The sequence below is a fragment of the Gambusia affinis genome, linkage group LG05 (genome assembly GCF_019740435.1).
Source record: "Gambusia affinis linkage group LG05, SWU_Gaff_1.0, whole genome shotgun sequence".
Taxonomy (NCBI): Eukaryota; Metazoa; Chordata; class Actinopteri; order Cyprinodontiformes; family Poeciliidae; genus Gambusia; species Gambusia affinis.
The window spans coordinates 7,496,156-7,512,378 of record NC_057872.1 but is presented as its reverse complement, the minus strand read 5'-3'; the positions used below and the strand labels follow the sequence as shown (position 1 = coordinate 7,512,378).

Here is a 16,223-nt window from a genome sequence, read left to right as displayed (position 1 = left end):
TTTTGTTTTTTTTTTAAATAACTTGGCATACCTTGATCTGTTTAACTGGCCAGCGGCAACTTTTGCCCTGGGGGTAAAAATTTGTCATGTCGCATTTAAGTACTGATCTTCCTCTTTTTATGAACAGCAACACCCCTCATTCTCTTCCTGAATGCTTGACATCAGGTCCTACTCTCAGTGGCTCAGAAAAACTGTTTGATTGTCTGATTGTTATTCATGTAAAAAGACAGTAATAAAACCCGCTCTCCCGCTTTGCTGCACATGTACTTATCTGCCTTTACGAATGGAAGGACTCCATTTCATTTGAATTCTCTCCAAGCTGAAGAGCTGCAGCCTCACCGTCTGTCCCTCTGACTGAGACGCAGGAGTCAGATTAACTGACTGGATTCAGAAATGAAGTCAGCCAACCCCACAGATGGAAAGGAAAATTAGTTTTGGTGCCACTTTAACCTCATTTAAAATGCTGCTGTATTTTTTAATATATATATTTTTAAGATACATTTACTCTATCGACTCTGTCTCTCCCACCTGTTAAGGCAACATGAACTGATTCAAGAAGGAAAACTTGCGAGTGTGCTATTGGGCTGCGTTATTGCTATCACATTACAACCTCTGCCTCCTCTCCGCAGCCTCACCGCTGCGACCAGTGCCCGCAGACGTTCAACGTGGAGTTCAACCTCACGCTGCACAAGTCCACACACAACACGTCCGACTTCACCTGCCCCGTCTGCAACAAGAAGTTCTCTCGTGTCGCGGGCCTCAAATCCCACGTCATGCTGCACAAGAAAGAGGAGGTGAGCTCGCCTCCTCCGGTTTGCGTTCAACGCCAAACTTTACTGGCTATTGTTTCTGAGTCTCGCACCGTGCTCTGATCTTTGCAGAACCTCATCTGCTCGGAGTGCGGTGACGAGTTCGTCCTCCAGAGCCAGCTCTCGCTGCACATGGAGGAGCACCGGAAGGAGCTTTCGGGCATTAAGGTGTACACCTGCAAAACCTGCAGCAAGGAGTTCAAGACGTTCGTGCAGCTGAGGGAGCACACAAAGAGTCACGTCAAGATGAGGTAAGCCGGGCTCAAAACTACAGTGAGTCAAAAACTACAGATGCACCCGTTCACTTTTTTCACTTCCGATACCGATACAGATACTTGAGGTTCACCGATATGATCCAACACAGAAAAACAACTGAATTGACTTAAAATGTTTTTTGTTTTTTTTTAAACACGGACTAAATGTAGTGAATTCCAAATGTATTTGATAACTCTGGACCAGTACAGTACACTTAAACACAGCGATACCTTCACAAGCTTGGTCAAACATGTAAAAACTGCACAACTTTAATTTGTTCAGTCAGTACAAGTAGCAGTATAAAAGCCAATGTAAAATAAATATTAAAGAAACATAAGCGGAGAAAAAAAATAGGTTGACTAACTTGGCCAAAGATAAACTGCAGCAAACTTTGAAATGGATCAGAAAGTGCAATTAGGAATTTAAAATATAATGTAAAATACATAAAAAAAAACAAAAAGCATAGAATTAGACTCAATAGATCTTCCCCTATGGATTGGACACATTTTCACCGATACACGATCCAGAATTTGTTTCAGCATCGGGACCGATACAGATATCAATATCGGATCAGTGCATCTCTATTTAAAACTCCATTCATTTCAATCTGTCAAGTTTAATAACACTTGCCAATGTCCCTCCCCTGAGTTCAGAGGCATTCATTAAATTTAAATATTTCTGAAAACGTAACTTGTTTCAATAACTCAATACACCAAGTGAGACACATTATATAAATTAATTGGTTTTCAAGCCTTTATTTCTGTTTATCGTGATGGTTTTCTGAAAACACGACATTCAATACTAGAATATCACATCAGACCAGTGAAACATTTTGTAAGTGGGCTCTATGAAAAGTGTTTTATGCGGTTTCAAAAGTTCTCTTCAGAAGGTACTTCTAATCTCACAAATGAGACTCGCTGTCATTCAAGTTATTGAATATGGCGGTACATTAATGTGTGATTTACTTCGCTCTTTATAATGTTGGAATGAGCTGTAAACAGTTTACGATGCCATCCTGAGAGCGGAAGGCCACCTGAGCCCATAGATACTTGTAATTCACCTTGAGTTTTTGATATATCGCAACAAAAGTTTGTACATCTTGTGCAAAATTAAATTATGTACAGCTATTATTCTAAACCTTTTAAGAGCTACAAACGTTACCTGACGTTTTTTTTGTTTTGCAAAAGAGCATCTTGTAATTTTGATAAATACTGTATATGTATCATAAGTAATTTGTTGTAATTTTTATGACCACTAATTTGTTCCCATTTCTAGGTCTTAAAATAAAGGAACACACTCAACTTAAAAGGAATAAAACAAATATAAAACAAGGATGGATAAATTATCTACTTTGTGACATAGATGTTTGTAGAAAAATATGCAAGTATATTTTCAAAAGTCTATAAACATTTTCCTGGTGCTTTGAATGTCTTCCTGTTGTAGAAATTCAATGTGACTATTAGATGGAAAATAACTGAAAGACCTGCCAAAACTTCCCTTTACTTCTTTATTAAAAAGAATAATATTAGATGATAATGAATGTATATATATAATATATATATATATATTTAGACAAAGTGGTGAATAATTGCAGAATATGGAGGAAAATTTGGCAAAGATCTGAAAAGTGTGGTGTGCATTTAAAATCAGCACCACTGAGTAAAGACATCTGCACACTGTGCACCACCATCTTGTAGCACAGATAATGTTTTGGGGGGGAAAAAACCGGGACAATAATCACGTTTTTCAGTTGTAAAGTTAGTTTTATACAGTTTTTAAAAGCGTGTTTCTTCTTTCTTCAATTTTACAAATATGTGCTAAGTGTGTTTTGTTCTGCCACATTAAAACATCACTCACCAATCATGGTTTTAGGGGTGTGAATACTTTTGCAAGTCACTGTATGTTGTCCAGCGAGAACAACATGTTTGCAGGTAACTGTGCTAAAATGAGCTCTGGCAAGCAGTAGTTCTTGCTGAGCATTTGTTTGGCTAGGGAAATACAATTTGGTGTGTCTTGTTCAGCTATTATGTTAGTTCAGCCTTCTTATTGCCTTTGTGAGTGCAAACAGAAGAAAAGTCCCCCCAGGTATGATTTCTTTTGGAAAGCAATTCTAGGTTGATGTTCTCAGAGTCCCCTCACCCATTGGGTCTAAAAAAGTGCCTGATACAGTGCTAGTGAATTTAATCATGCTACCGAGGTACCTCACAAAAAAACTAACTTTGTTTTAACCATTTTTTTTTTAGCTCGTGTTAGCATCTAGCATGTCAAATTATTTAAATAATTAAATCCAAGCAAAAGATCCTGCTTAACCATTATTTTCTTTTTATATTAGAGCAAACCCCAAATCAGGATTTGCTTTAAACGGACTTAAAATACTAATGACTGATTCAAAGTTAATGTTTTCTTTGTCAGTCCCGCGGAACTTTTACACCTCAAAGTCAACAAAGTGCTGCCAGAATTCCTCGTGCAGTTTTCTCAGTTTCTCAGCAAGTTTAAAGGGTGTGTTAATAGAATATAAATAGTTAAATCGTTTTTCAAACTGAATGCCACCGAAAACCGCTTACCAATCTTTGTATGCTTTTTCTTCAAAGGGCGCTGTCCTCTAGCTCCAGAAACTACAAGAAAAACATCGATCGCAGCGGGTTCACAAACAGCTGCCATCACTGCGGAAAGGCCTTCAAAAAGCCCAGCCAGCTTGTCAGGCACATACGAATACACACAGGTGGGTGGGAAAGCACAGAAACTCAGTAACCTCTGCGCTCACACATCTCTGATCGTTCATTTTCAGGAGAAAAAAGCTGCAGGAAAATAGGAGTATATTCTTTCACCAACACTCTCAAGTGTGTTTTCTGTATTGAAATAAGGATTAATTTCACTTTATTACAATTGAATAAAATGTACTTTATTGATCCCCAAAAGGGAACTTTCTTATTTGTTGACAAGCTTCTCTATTTAAAGTATTAGATATTAGCAAATACAAATATAACCATTAGTGGTGTGAAATTTATAAAGAGAAATATATACATAAGTGTGATGTTATAAGTAATTGAAATATGACCTGAATATAAAATAAATAAAATAAGAAGCATGTACATGGTATAAATAAATCTATAAATGAGCCCAGAGTAATCTTGGACTTCAAGACACTGGGGGCATTGTATAATCAACAACAAATTAAGCAGTTTAACTCAATGTTCTGAGCAGTGGAAACTGTTAAAGTACCTTGGGAGTGTGCATCAGCGAGACAGCTCCTGTGTGCCTTCTTGTTCACCGTGGTAACAGAGAACAACTGCTGGAGGCGGATTTGGAACAACATCTCAGGGAGGAAGGGAGAAAACCTTGTGGGGATCTCCACAGACGGCTGCTTTAAAATGCTGCTGTATAAACTCCATCTTGACGTCCAAGGACTAGTCTGAATGTAACCGGATAGCTGCGAAAACTTTTGGACATGTTTTGACTTTTCATACACACAAAAAAATCTGTTTAAATTTACTAAAGACAATTGTGTATAAAAACTTTGACCAAATTGAAGATTGGAGAAAGCTCCATATTTGTGTTTGCGTATGAACATTAGAAAGCAGATTTTCCCACGCATTACAATCTGTGTATGTGCATGCTTTGACACGATTCCCAATCGACATCGTCTTATGTTTTAATAACTTTATATTCTAATACACTATTTATTAGAATATAAATAGTTAAATCGATATACTTGTCCACAAAATGAACCTCCTGACGCCATGTTAAATTTCTAACAGGAAGTTTTGATTGTTTTGAAGGATTCTGATTAGTTGCCATTGGTTTTATCTTTGCACTACACTGCCCCCTATGGGTTTGGCATGTTTAAACAACACTTAGTGGCGTATTTGTACGAGTGACGAGTTCACGTGGATGAAAACTTTTCTGAAACCGATCCAGTGTATACTATATTTGTTTTGCACAATCTGGCGGAGATAATGGTTTTCAGAAAGACCCGGCTACGTGTGTACAAGGCCTGAGTCTGAGGCGAATGGATTATAAAACCATTCCATATCTTTTACACCTCAAAGTCAACAAAGTGCTGCCAGAATTCCTCGTGCAGTTTTCTCAGTTTCTCAGCAAGTTTAAAGGGTGTGTTAATACACTTTAACTAGCAGCACGTTTCAGAGTGTGGTCCAGATGTATTTTAGCTTCTGATTTATTGCTTTAATTAAGAACTCCCTGAACATAATCTCAGTCTTCTGCCATGTGGCGTGCGAGACGCTGACACAAATAGGAGATGTGGCAGTTTGTCTTCTTGATCGGAGTCTTTTACGTCCCCATTAATGCAAATCTGGGCAATATCCGACAAAGTAGTCCTGCTCCCGCATCAATGATATTTCTCCCTGACAAACATCTCAGAGTTAGCCAACTTTTCTTATCCAGGGGTGAAAGATGGCGCACGTCTGCTCACTCATCTGCGATGCAAAAAAGCTGGGCGGGCAGAATTTTTATGCGCTGCTTCAGTTGCTCTAAGGGTCGCTCATCTGTCTGAGTTGAGGATGATGCTGGCGGCAGCAGCGTTCATCTACATGTTGATCGCACATCATCCAGGTGTTAATGGGTTTGGCTCCATAAGCAGCGGTGGTTGAATCTTGGCATCCAAATCAGCCTGTCTGTCGACGAGGTCTGGAGCTGCTTTGGGATTTCTGCAGAGGCTCTAGATCTGATTTTTCTCCCATAAAGAGAGGCTAGTTTTGCCATCGTTGTTCCTTTTGTGTCAAAAAATTATCATACTGATGGAAATTATTTACTGTCTGAACTGATTGTCTTCTGATTTTCAGGTGAAAGACCCTACAAGTGCACCCATTGCAACAAGGCTTTCAACCAGAAGGTGGTGCTGCAGACTCACATGGTGAAACACACGGGAGAGAAACCTCACATGTGCATGTTCTGCCCAGCATCCTTCTCCCAGAAGGGCAACCTGCACTCTCACGTTCAGAGGGTTCATTCTGAGGTAACGCCACAGTACCCACTTTCTATGTGAAACTGAACCGATTCACTTCGTCCTTTTTCCATCCGTTTTTGTCATTTTTTTAAAAATGACATACTCGAAAAAGCTACCAATTCAAATTGTCAGGTTGAAGGACACCATCATGCTGTGTACCAATGTTTTCTTGGTTTCATTTAGTGCAACAAAGATATAAAAGATGCACCCTGGCTGCGGATCATAAAATAATTGTTGTTATGACTGTTTAGGAACATCTTCTAACACACAAAGTAAAGTTCTTGCCTTCAGGTCTGCAGGATTTTACTTTTATGTGACTGCAGTGCAGCAAATTCTCTTTATTGTTAAGTTCAAAGACTGAAAAAGAAGTTGTGCTTCTTTCTTCTGCATTTTTATTCTTCAATCCGAGCATGACAAAATGCAAGCTAGATTTGCCTGAACTTTGACGATCTGTCAACTTTTACTTGGAAAGCGAAGCGGAGGTTAAGAGATCAAAAGCGGTGTCAAAGTATGTCCTAGACGCTCCTGAAGAGCAAAACCAGCCCATGAGGATGTTTGTAAAATGTGTAGGTGCATTAAGGTTTTGCTTCTGCACAAGCTAATCTGTCATGCAGACTTTCAGCTAGTTGATTTAACTGCTACTACAGCTAGATTACATCCATCCATCCATCCATCCATCCATCATCCAGCCATCCATCCATCATCCATCCATCATCCATCCATCCATCCATCCATCCATCCATCCATCCATCCATCCATCCATCCATCCATCCATCCAACCAAATAACCAGTCAAACCAATCAAATAACCAACCACCCACCTAACCAGCCAGCCTTACTCCCAACCAACCATGGACCTAACCAACAACCCAATCAACTAATCTAATGGACCAATACCCTTCCCAGAGATTTTTTTGTTTTACCAACAACATTATGGACATCATAAAGGCTCACTATTCTACACATTCAGTTTTGGTTTTACTCATGAGTTATACTTAAAAGAAGAAGAAAAAAATCGATATCTGAGTGTTCTTCAGCAAGGTCAAAAATGGCACTCCTCTCTAAAAATACATTAGAACGAATTCAGGACTTATTTTCACCATTACTGCTGTGAATGTATTTTTCCCATAGTAGCAGATAACAGGCCAAGGTGAGTGAATTATTTCAAGTAGGCAAAATAGAAGAGCCATTTAAATAACACATGCAATTTCCACAAGAGTGCTTCAGCTCTCTTGTTTCAGAGAGAGTTGCAGTTTATGATTTGCTGGCCTAATTGATAAATTGGATTCAGGTGTTTTTCTTGCCTTAGTAGCCATATTGAGAGCCCTGGAAACGGTTTCCTGTTTGCATTTGATTAAGTGCTGGTGGTTCTTCCAGGAATGTCGAGGCAGTAATATTTTCACATGTGAAACAAGAGCTCACAAGCTTTTTCACCAGAACTACAGGGGCTCCATCAATAAAAGAATAAGAAATCCATTAAGCAGATGATGTGTTTCCTGTTTACTCTTCACCGGAGTCATCCCACTCTCACAGAGGGGATGTGATAGTGCTGTACTTTAATCAGTAATTACATCTGTTACATCAGTCTGTATTTTAGGGATTTCTTTACTGGTTTGATAGGATATATATTTAATATATATATATTATAATATATATTTATTTATATATTATAAATAAATTAAATCAAGTTTTCCTTTAAAATTTTAGGGCTGAGTTATTGAATTAATTGTCACCCAATTTAATAATTGATTTTTAGCTGCAGTTGCATCCTCTGGTACAAATCAGCATGCGTACACTGAAAGGAAAGCTATGTTATTGCATTTTAGGCAATAAAATATTTATTGTCCTATTTAAAAAAGTATTTTTTTGCATTTTCTTGTGCATTTCCCTTTACGATTGCCCGAAAAAGCGATATAACAGCTGATTGCTAACCCTACCGAATTTGGTTAATCACATTTAGAGAGCATCATATTTTGCATCCAGCCCAGTTGGTTTGGAGGCTTCTTCCCTTGATAAAGGGAAATTATCATTGCTTTTTTTGCATTTATTCCCTTATGAACACTAAAAAGTAACAAAAAAAGCAAAAATAAATCATAAATGTAGTGGAACACATTCACGGTGCTATTCGCATGGCTCATATTATGAACTTAAAACAATACAGCGGCTAGACTAAATGAAGTCTTCTTTTATGCCATTGATAGTTGGTTTTTTGACATGTTGCCTTCTTTCTCGCTTTTTTTTTTTCAACCCTCGTTTTGACGTCACGGCAACCACCATATGTGACAAATGCTGTTCCTACGCCCAGCCATGCTCGTTAAAAGTATTTGTTTTACGTTTTCACACAGTCTTAACCTAAAGCCGCAAACTTACATTCAAGTCGGTGAGAACACCTTACCGAGTGCCTTTGCCCACTCATAGCTTCACACTCCAAACACTCTCCAACGTTTTCCTTTTGGTTTCCAGATTGCAGCCACTTTACTTCAGAAAACTTTCCCGACTTCTGAGAGCAATCTGTCCGCTATCACAGATGTTTTCCGTTTCGATCATCACAAAAAAGCAATCAACCCCTTTTTCAGAGTGGTGTGCTCAACAGTTTTTCCTCCGAAGCCCATCACTCACTCAGCATTTCAGGTGTTGATGTCAAGTTTGAAAAGTGCTCCCATTCAAAAGTAATTTTTTCTGTTTTACTTGAGGAGTGCACCTTACTTTCTGATTTTGGATTTTACAGCTGGAAGGCAGAGCCTTAGAAAAGGCTAAAGACACCAATAAAAAACTAATAGTTTTTTTGTATTATTATTTTTTGTTTGTTTTTGCCTAAAGCAATTTTTTTAATTCAGTTTTGTTTCCCTCCTAGTGTAGATTTAGTGATTGACTGAGCCGTACTGTACACTGCTAACAATGCACATAAAAGAATCCTTGGCAAAGTAAGAAAACTAAAGCAGATATGTTTGTCCTTGGAGAAATGTAGTTTTCCTTCTCGGTAAACATTAAACCTGATGCATCACAGTTGCTCTAGCTCAGGTACTTCCCTGGAGTATTTCCCTAGAGATGCCATAATGAATGGATTCTCACAGCATCCTTCACTTTTGATTAACAGTTGAACAGAAGCCCTCCTGTAACCTGTTTAAAAAAAGAAAACCTCTGGGTGAATACACTGGTTGTGGTACAAAAGCAAAATAAAAAAAGGAATTTAAGATTTATCGTCCTGGCAGAATTACCCATTAGTCAAACGTTGGCTTTTGCCAGGGGCTTGAAGATAAAATGCCTCGTATAAAAAAAAGAAACGCCACAAACTTCGACCTGCTGGTGCAAATTTTGGACACTCATGATTTGTCTCTAAGATCGATAATCTAAGAAGATATGGGAACAACATTCTGACTGAACAGCACTTTTGAAACCAACTTTTTCTGTTGTAATACAAGAAAGGCAATGTTGCGTTGCTGATTAGCATGATTAGCACAGCCAGCACCAGAAATAGAGCATTCTCTGTGTATGTAAAATCAGAGTTGAGCATGTAGTTGTTTGACGTACCTCAGCGTTACGTACTAAAAACTCAAATGTATCCAGTTGAACATCTTTTGTGTATTCTATTTAGCTTTCCTAATATCTGCTGTCAGTGTTGCTCTCTCTCACTCTCTTGCAATCTGATTAAACCCCAGACATATTTCATATTTGCATTCTCTTTGCCTCCTCTAATATCAGTTATCTGAATCAACTTTTTGCAATAACAACTTCCATATTGTGTCGTTAGCACATGTTAGGAGTTACATATGGGGTATGCACTGATCAAGAAACAATTGAATTTTCCTTTTTTAAACAGAAAAAAGGCTGTAGCGCTTAATATTAGTCTTCCTTCAGGATTAGAGTGTGAAAGCAGCAACGTAAAACTAGCTCAGTATCAAGGTTTCAAATAATTTCCAATTCACATTCCATCAATAGACCTAATTTTGAGTCTTTTTCGACTTCACGTCTCCATTTGGAGCGCCCATAATCATACGTTTCCCTTTGAAGTGCGTCGCAATAAATCACAGAAAGGAATATTTAAAAGCCATTCGCAAGCAGTAACAGCGCGCATGTGTATTCCTTTTATCCCACAGACCAAAGGAGTACCTCTATTCCCATGCATGGACTGCAGCTGTGTATTCAAGAAGCTGGGGAGCCTGAATGCCCACATCAGCAAGATGCACATTTCTGTGATCGAGGTGCCATCCAGCACGTCGGTAAGAGAGCCGTGTGGAGAAAACACGAGTAAAAACCTTTCATTCAGTGTCCATCAGATAATAAGCACCGCTTGAAAGTCAAAATGTAGAGATACTTCCATTAGTCCAATACATACGTCTCTGTCTTCTCAGAGGGAGTGAGAGGTGAGTTTATTGTAGACTTAGTTTATGGGTCAGTTCCACCATATTTTTAGAAGTAAATGTATATTCAGAGCAGCTTTCCTAGACACAACCTTTTGGTACAAAACAGACTTCATATCAGGGTGCAGTCATACTAGCCCTGTTAAGAGAACTCTAGTCTGTTTGCCTATAAAGTTCAGTTCATTTGGGGAGGTGTGAATGCGGAGTCAAACTCTGATGCAGACCACTCTGGTGTACCTAAAAACTTAGGTCCCTGGTTAAAGTGAACTGTGGTGTGGTTCAAATGTTTATGTTAATGCCAAGTGAACTGGAGGCCGCTCCAAACGCAGGAAGCGGACGTTAGTGCAGGGCATTCTGGGAAAATACAACTAAAACAAATGCTCAAGACTAGTGCTAGTGGGAGAAATAACTCGTGATGTTTGAGCAAAGTCAAAAGAGAAATCCTACAACAGCTAAAATGTGACGCCACTCCATTTTTGTTGACATTTTTTGAACAAGCAAGAAATTGCACTCAGTGTCTTCTTCTGAGGTTTTGTGTTGTTTCCTTCATTAGTTCTTGGTGCAGCACCACCACAGTAAATAACCTAACTAAATAACCATTTAGTTTGGTTCGTTTTACACGCCGCAGTGTGAAAGCAAACCACACCAGCTGAAAATGGAATGTTGCAGTTTTGGTCCTCAGTCAAACCGAGTCTATCGGACTATCAGGTCTGAAAGCATCCTTAGACTTTGAAAACGCTAAATATAAATGTGAATATTTAGTGCTATAGTGTTTTTTGCTCTGTAGAACGTAACTCTATAATGTCATTGATTGTGTAAAAACATTCACAATCTGATCTGAGCTCTATACTGAAATATGAAGCTATATTTCTCCTCTTCAGTAGATATGTTTATCCTATTCATTTTATTCAATTCACTGCATTCTGGCTACTTATTGACAAATACATTAATTTTAAAATACTCGGATGGGTGCTGGCAGTAAAAAAAAAATTACATCCAGATTGGGACATCCTTAATTAAAAAAAAAAAATCTAAATTGTGTCTCTTTAAAAAAATGGCCAACCTAATTTGTGTGCTTATATTAATATTCTATTTGAACATTGTGAATAATTTCACGTAGTTTACTCAAACAGTTTTTATTTGCAGTTAAATGATGTCAGTTCAGCTACCACAAATTAAATTTGTTTATTTATATTTAACTACAGCCTGGTGTTTATTTTGTCACCTGTGTTTGCGCGCCAGTGACTCAGACATTGGCATTCTGCTCAGTAATTCCCCGATCCTCGGCTCATTTTATGCTCCGGGGGTTCCTTAATAAAACTTAGTCAGCCATCAAACTCTGGCCTCTCTCGGTCCTTTCGCCACGTTGCTCTTTCCTCTTTTTTTTTTTTCTTCTTCTTTCTCGCTTTTCACTCTTATTCCCTCTCTATTTCATCTGACTGCAGGAGACCGAGACAACAGGTCAGACTGCGGGGGGGTCGGAGGGTGGCGAGGGGGTGACAGATGTCATCCAGCAGCTCTTGGAGCTGTCGGAGCAGGTCAGTGGGGAGACGGCTCAACCTCAGCCTCCGGAGCCAACTATTGCTATGGAAACTGCAATCAACCAGGACATCCTGCAGGTGAGTGAATGGCAGCCACACATTCAGGATAACAATTAAGAAATGGAAGGGCCTGGTGTAAAACATGTCATATGTATTATTGTATGCTTTATCTTCACAAAGCACATTGGATTATGAGATAATTCAGTGTGCTTTCCTGTAGTGATTGGACGACAGGGTTTCTCACTGGAGGGGAAACTTCAATCATGCAGTGGAGAAGGGACGCACATAATGAATTTCCTGCAGAAAGCTTCATCCGTGACTGCAGCCATAGAGTTTATAGAACTCATGCAAGACAATGTAATTGGATGTAATTATCACTGAGCTTTGGATTGGGATCAGGGCTTTATTTACATGCCTGGATATGTTCCACTTTTGCAAACCATATCCAAAAATGAATGACGAGATGATAAGAATTCTCCACTATGATGTTGCGGATTATAGCGTTTCCTTTTTGTTTCCTGTTTTCCTTCTACTTTTTGTCTTACGACTGCTGTTTGTGCTGGGCTTGGCGGGGTGGTTGTTCTGTGTTTTGCAGCAAGCTTTGGAGAACAGCGGTCTGAGTGTTGTCCAGCCGCAGAGTGAGGCCCCATCCGGAGAGTCTCAGAATCCGAGCACAGAGGGCACCGCTTCAGAGAGCAAGAAAGTGGAGTTCCCAGACAAATCACTAAGGGAGAAGAGGAGGAGCATTTTTAAGAAGCCTATACAAATGCCAGGTAGGCTGGAGGTGAAGGTGGGGGGCTGAGATGAGGTTTATTAAACTGTGAGAGCTACTGTCAGAGGTCTTCAAAGCTTTCATAGCCAAGAATTCATCTCACACATGACACGAAACAGCTGGAAATACACGTATAGTGCGGGATTTAGGTTATTTAGTTGTTTTTGTTCTTCCAGGATGTCCTTGGATTTAGCTCCGTTCATCTTCACATCAGCTCTAGCCAGCTTCCTTGTCCTTACTAAAGAAAAAGCATTCCTGCAGCATGATGCTGTTCCAACCATGTTTCACAGTGAGAATGGTGTGTTTGGGGAGGTGTGACGCAAAAACTGTTATAATTGTAGGCTAAGGATCTAATTCTATTATTATTATCATTCAACATGTTTGTTATATTCTCTACTTGGCTTTCTGGCAAACTGCAAATGGAACTTCTAGTTTTATTTCAGCAATAGATTTCTTCTTGCCACTTTCTTTTTGGCAGATTTGTAGAGTGCAAGAACTGTAGTTTTCGGTTGGCAGATTTTCACACCAATCTGAGTAGACATGCCTTTGTAAGTCAGATATTTAAAGTTTGGGATGAACTAACCTCGTTTTAAACATCTCTACAACTGCATGGTCTGCTTTAATCAAACTCTAGTTGGTTTGCCTGGAAAGTCCGATTTGTTTGGTGAGGTGTGAATGTGCAACAGAACTCCGATGCGGTCTACTCTAGTCTGCCTAAAACTCTAGGTCTCGGTTCGGCTGAAGGGAACTTTAGCAAGGTTCGAAAGCTTATGTGATTGCCGAGTGGTCCGAAGACCGGTCCAGAAGTGGGAATCGGACTATAGTGCAGGGTATTGTGGATAAATACAATCAAACAGACATGCAAGTCGAACATTAACGGGATAAATGGCTCGTGGTCTTTTACCAAAGACAAAAAAGAAACCGTACAACCACTAAGGTCTCACACCATTTCATTTTTGTTTACATTTTGTGAAGAAGGAAGTTGTGCCCTTCTTGTCCCCTTCAGATGTTTCCTTCAGTGGGTCTAGGTGCAACGCCATCACTGGTGAGGATGTAAACAGTTTTTTCAAAGGGTTTGGCTCATTTCACACAGTGTGAAATTAACCACACCAACTTAAAATGTAGCAAATGTTGTAAGTTTGGCCCCCAATTGAACTGAAACTACAAGCCTATCAGGTGAAATTACACCCTTAAGGTAGTAGGCCAGTAAAAAACGGTGAAAGGTGTGATTGTAACATGACAAAATGTGGAACAGTTCATTTAGCACGAATGTCTTTGAAGAGCTGATTCAGTTGTTTGCTTTGCTACAGGCTCGATCAGGGAAGAGGACGGTGTGCGCTGGCACGGCTGCCCTTACTGCGCCAAAGAGTTCAAGAAGCCCAGCGACCTCGTCCGCCACATTCGCATTCACACCCACGAGAAACCCTTCAAGTGCAAACAGTGTTTCAGAGCTTTCGCAGTGAAGAGTACCCTCACAGCGCACATGAAGACACACACAGGCATCAAGGCCTTCGAGTGTCAGTGCTGTCTGAAGCGCTTCTCCACTTCAGGCAGCATGAAAGTCCACATGCGGCTGCACACAGGTGAGGATGGCGGCCCGCCACATGGAGTGGTCGCACTTAAAGCCAATGCTAAGGCTTTTATTTAACTGAATACTGTCTAAAGGCCACACTGTAGATCATATTCAGTGGCGTATGAGTTGATAAAGCCGGACTTTCAATGTCTGCCTTTGTGTTTGTTCTGTGGTTCTTTAAATGCTTCCTTTCAGGATTTAATATTTTCTGGTGATGTAAACTATTTCCATTTGTGTCACTAGACATTAATCAGATTTATAAATTTTTTCATGATGTCCACGCATCATTAAAAAGTCTAAAATTCATGTATCTAAAATTAAGGAATTAAAATGTTTGAAATTAATTAAAAAACAAACAAAAAAAGCTAAGTTGGTCTGTTGGACTGTTTATATTCTTCATTTTCTTTTTTTCTCGTGGGACTTTTCTGTCATTTAAACATTTGAGTCACTTCTTCATTGCATTTTGTGACTCAAGGCAATTGAGGTTACTGACAAATAACTGCTAATATACAAATGGTAGCTAGCAAATATATATTAGTGACTATTTTAGTAGGAACGTTTTGTTCTGGTTCCTGCAGTGAAAATGGAGGGAGGAGAAAAACTAGCTAGCTATATAATAAAAATTAGAAAAGCTAGCTATAACAAACTAAGCTAGCTAGTTAGCAAGCTAGCTTTATGGTTTAAGTGTAAATCTATGGACCTTACCAGAGGGGCCGCTTTTCATTGGCTGATGCCCATTCTACGTGGTCACGTGGGTGGCCGTCTCACAAACACGAGCTTCTCGTTAGCTAAGTACAGCATAATAGCAGTACTGAAACAACGTCTACACCTTGAAGCCTGTCTGCTACACAGTCTTACGTTAGCTAAACAGATCAATATGCAACGTGTACGGTGACTAGAAACCGCGACACGTTGGACCGGGTCCTGCAAAAAACAGGACATTTCCTCACTTTCTAAAAATATCCCGGGACGCCCGGGACAGGACGTGAAATACGGACGTTTGGTCACCCTAGCAGAAAAGGCTTTGGACTAAACTGTTACTCGTGTTAGCCACTCTAGCACCAAGTACAGCTGGTCAATCAACCATCGCTGTGTTCAGGGAAGCGCTGATTAATAATCCAGAAATAAATATCAAGCCTGGAAACTTGATGTCGTAACGGACTGAATGTTTTGTTTTTAACGTAATCTTTGCTCGTCTTGCGGGGCGCAGGCGATTGATACGGTAACAATTGTGCTTAAACTACAAAGAGAGAGAGAGAGAGAGTAAAAAGGTACGAGTGGTTTTGGGTTTATCACCTGTTCGGGTTATTTTACTTTTGTTTACCTTTGCTGTGGCTCATTACAGCCGCTGTAGTTTCTAAACGTTGGACTAATTATCTCGTTCGTTTGTGACGGTCGCATCGTCATTCATAACAAACATCAAATAGAACAAATAGATTTCATAAAATTTTAACAAACAAATGGCTTCTTTACCTTAACAGAGCTCTTTGGTTCCTCTTATCAGTCTGTAGCTTCTCATATTGAGGTCATCAAACCAAATTTCAGATCTACCATAACTGACTGACTGACACCTGCTGGCCTCAGGTTTGCAACCAGCTTGTGACTGAAAAACCAGTAACCTCCTCCCAGATGATGACATGAACTTGTTATTTCCTCTGTCCATTGTAGTAGCTGATATATTGTGAAAATCCGGTAGAAATTATGCACTAATGGAGTCATGTTTACATAGAAATAATGCGCTATGAGGCTTTGCTTGTGAGACTTGCGGTCACGTGGGTCGGTTGTGGGCGGAGCTTGGTAAGGTCCATTGCAGTTTGACCGGACAATGTTCATCTTCTCCATTAAATCACGTCTGTTGCCGGCCCATACAATACAATAATTTCATTCATGATGAAATTTAAGATTTAAAAAAGGTTTTAAAAAGATTTAATTTGGACTGGGTGGACC

General features: G+C 39.5%; 1 protein-coding gene across 3 annotated transcripts in view; it reads left to right on the top strand.

Moving 5' to 3' along the window:
- LOC122831512 (zinc finger protein 236-like) overlaps positions 1–16,223 on the top strand; it is a 54,914-nt gene that overhangs the window by 3,630 nt on the left and 35,061 nt on the right. For all 3 annotated transcript variants that reach the window (XM_044117740.1, XM_044117741.1, XM_044117739.1), the window contains exons 3-10: positions 630–794; positions 882–1,060; positions 3,656–3,786; positions 5,867–6,039; positions 10,127–10,249; positions 11,836–12,009; positions 12,527–12,704; positions 14,014–14,286. In XM_044117740.1, the coding sequence (XP_043973675.1) occupies positions 630–794; positions 882–1,060; positions 3,656–3,786; positions 5,867–6,039; positions 10,127–10,249; positions 11,836–12,009; positions 12,527–12,704; positions 14,014–14,286 (1,396 nt within the window). The remainder of the gene's footprint in view (positions 1–629; positions 795–881; positions 1,061–3,655; positions 3,787–5,866; positions 6,040–10,126; positions 10,250–11,835; positions 12,010–12,526; positions 12,705–14,013; positions 14,287–16,223) is intronic.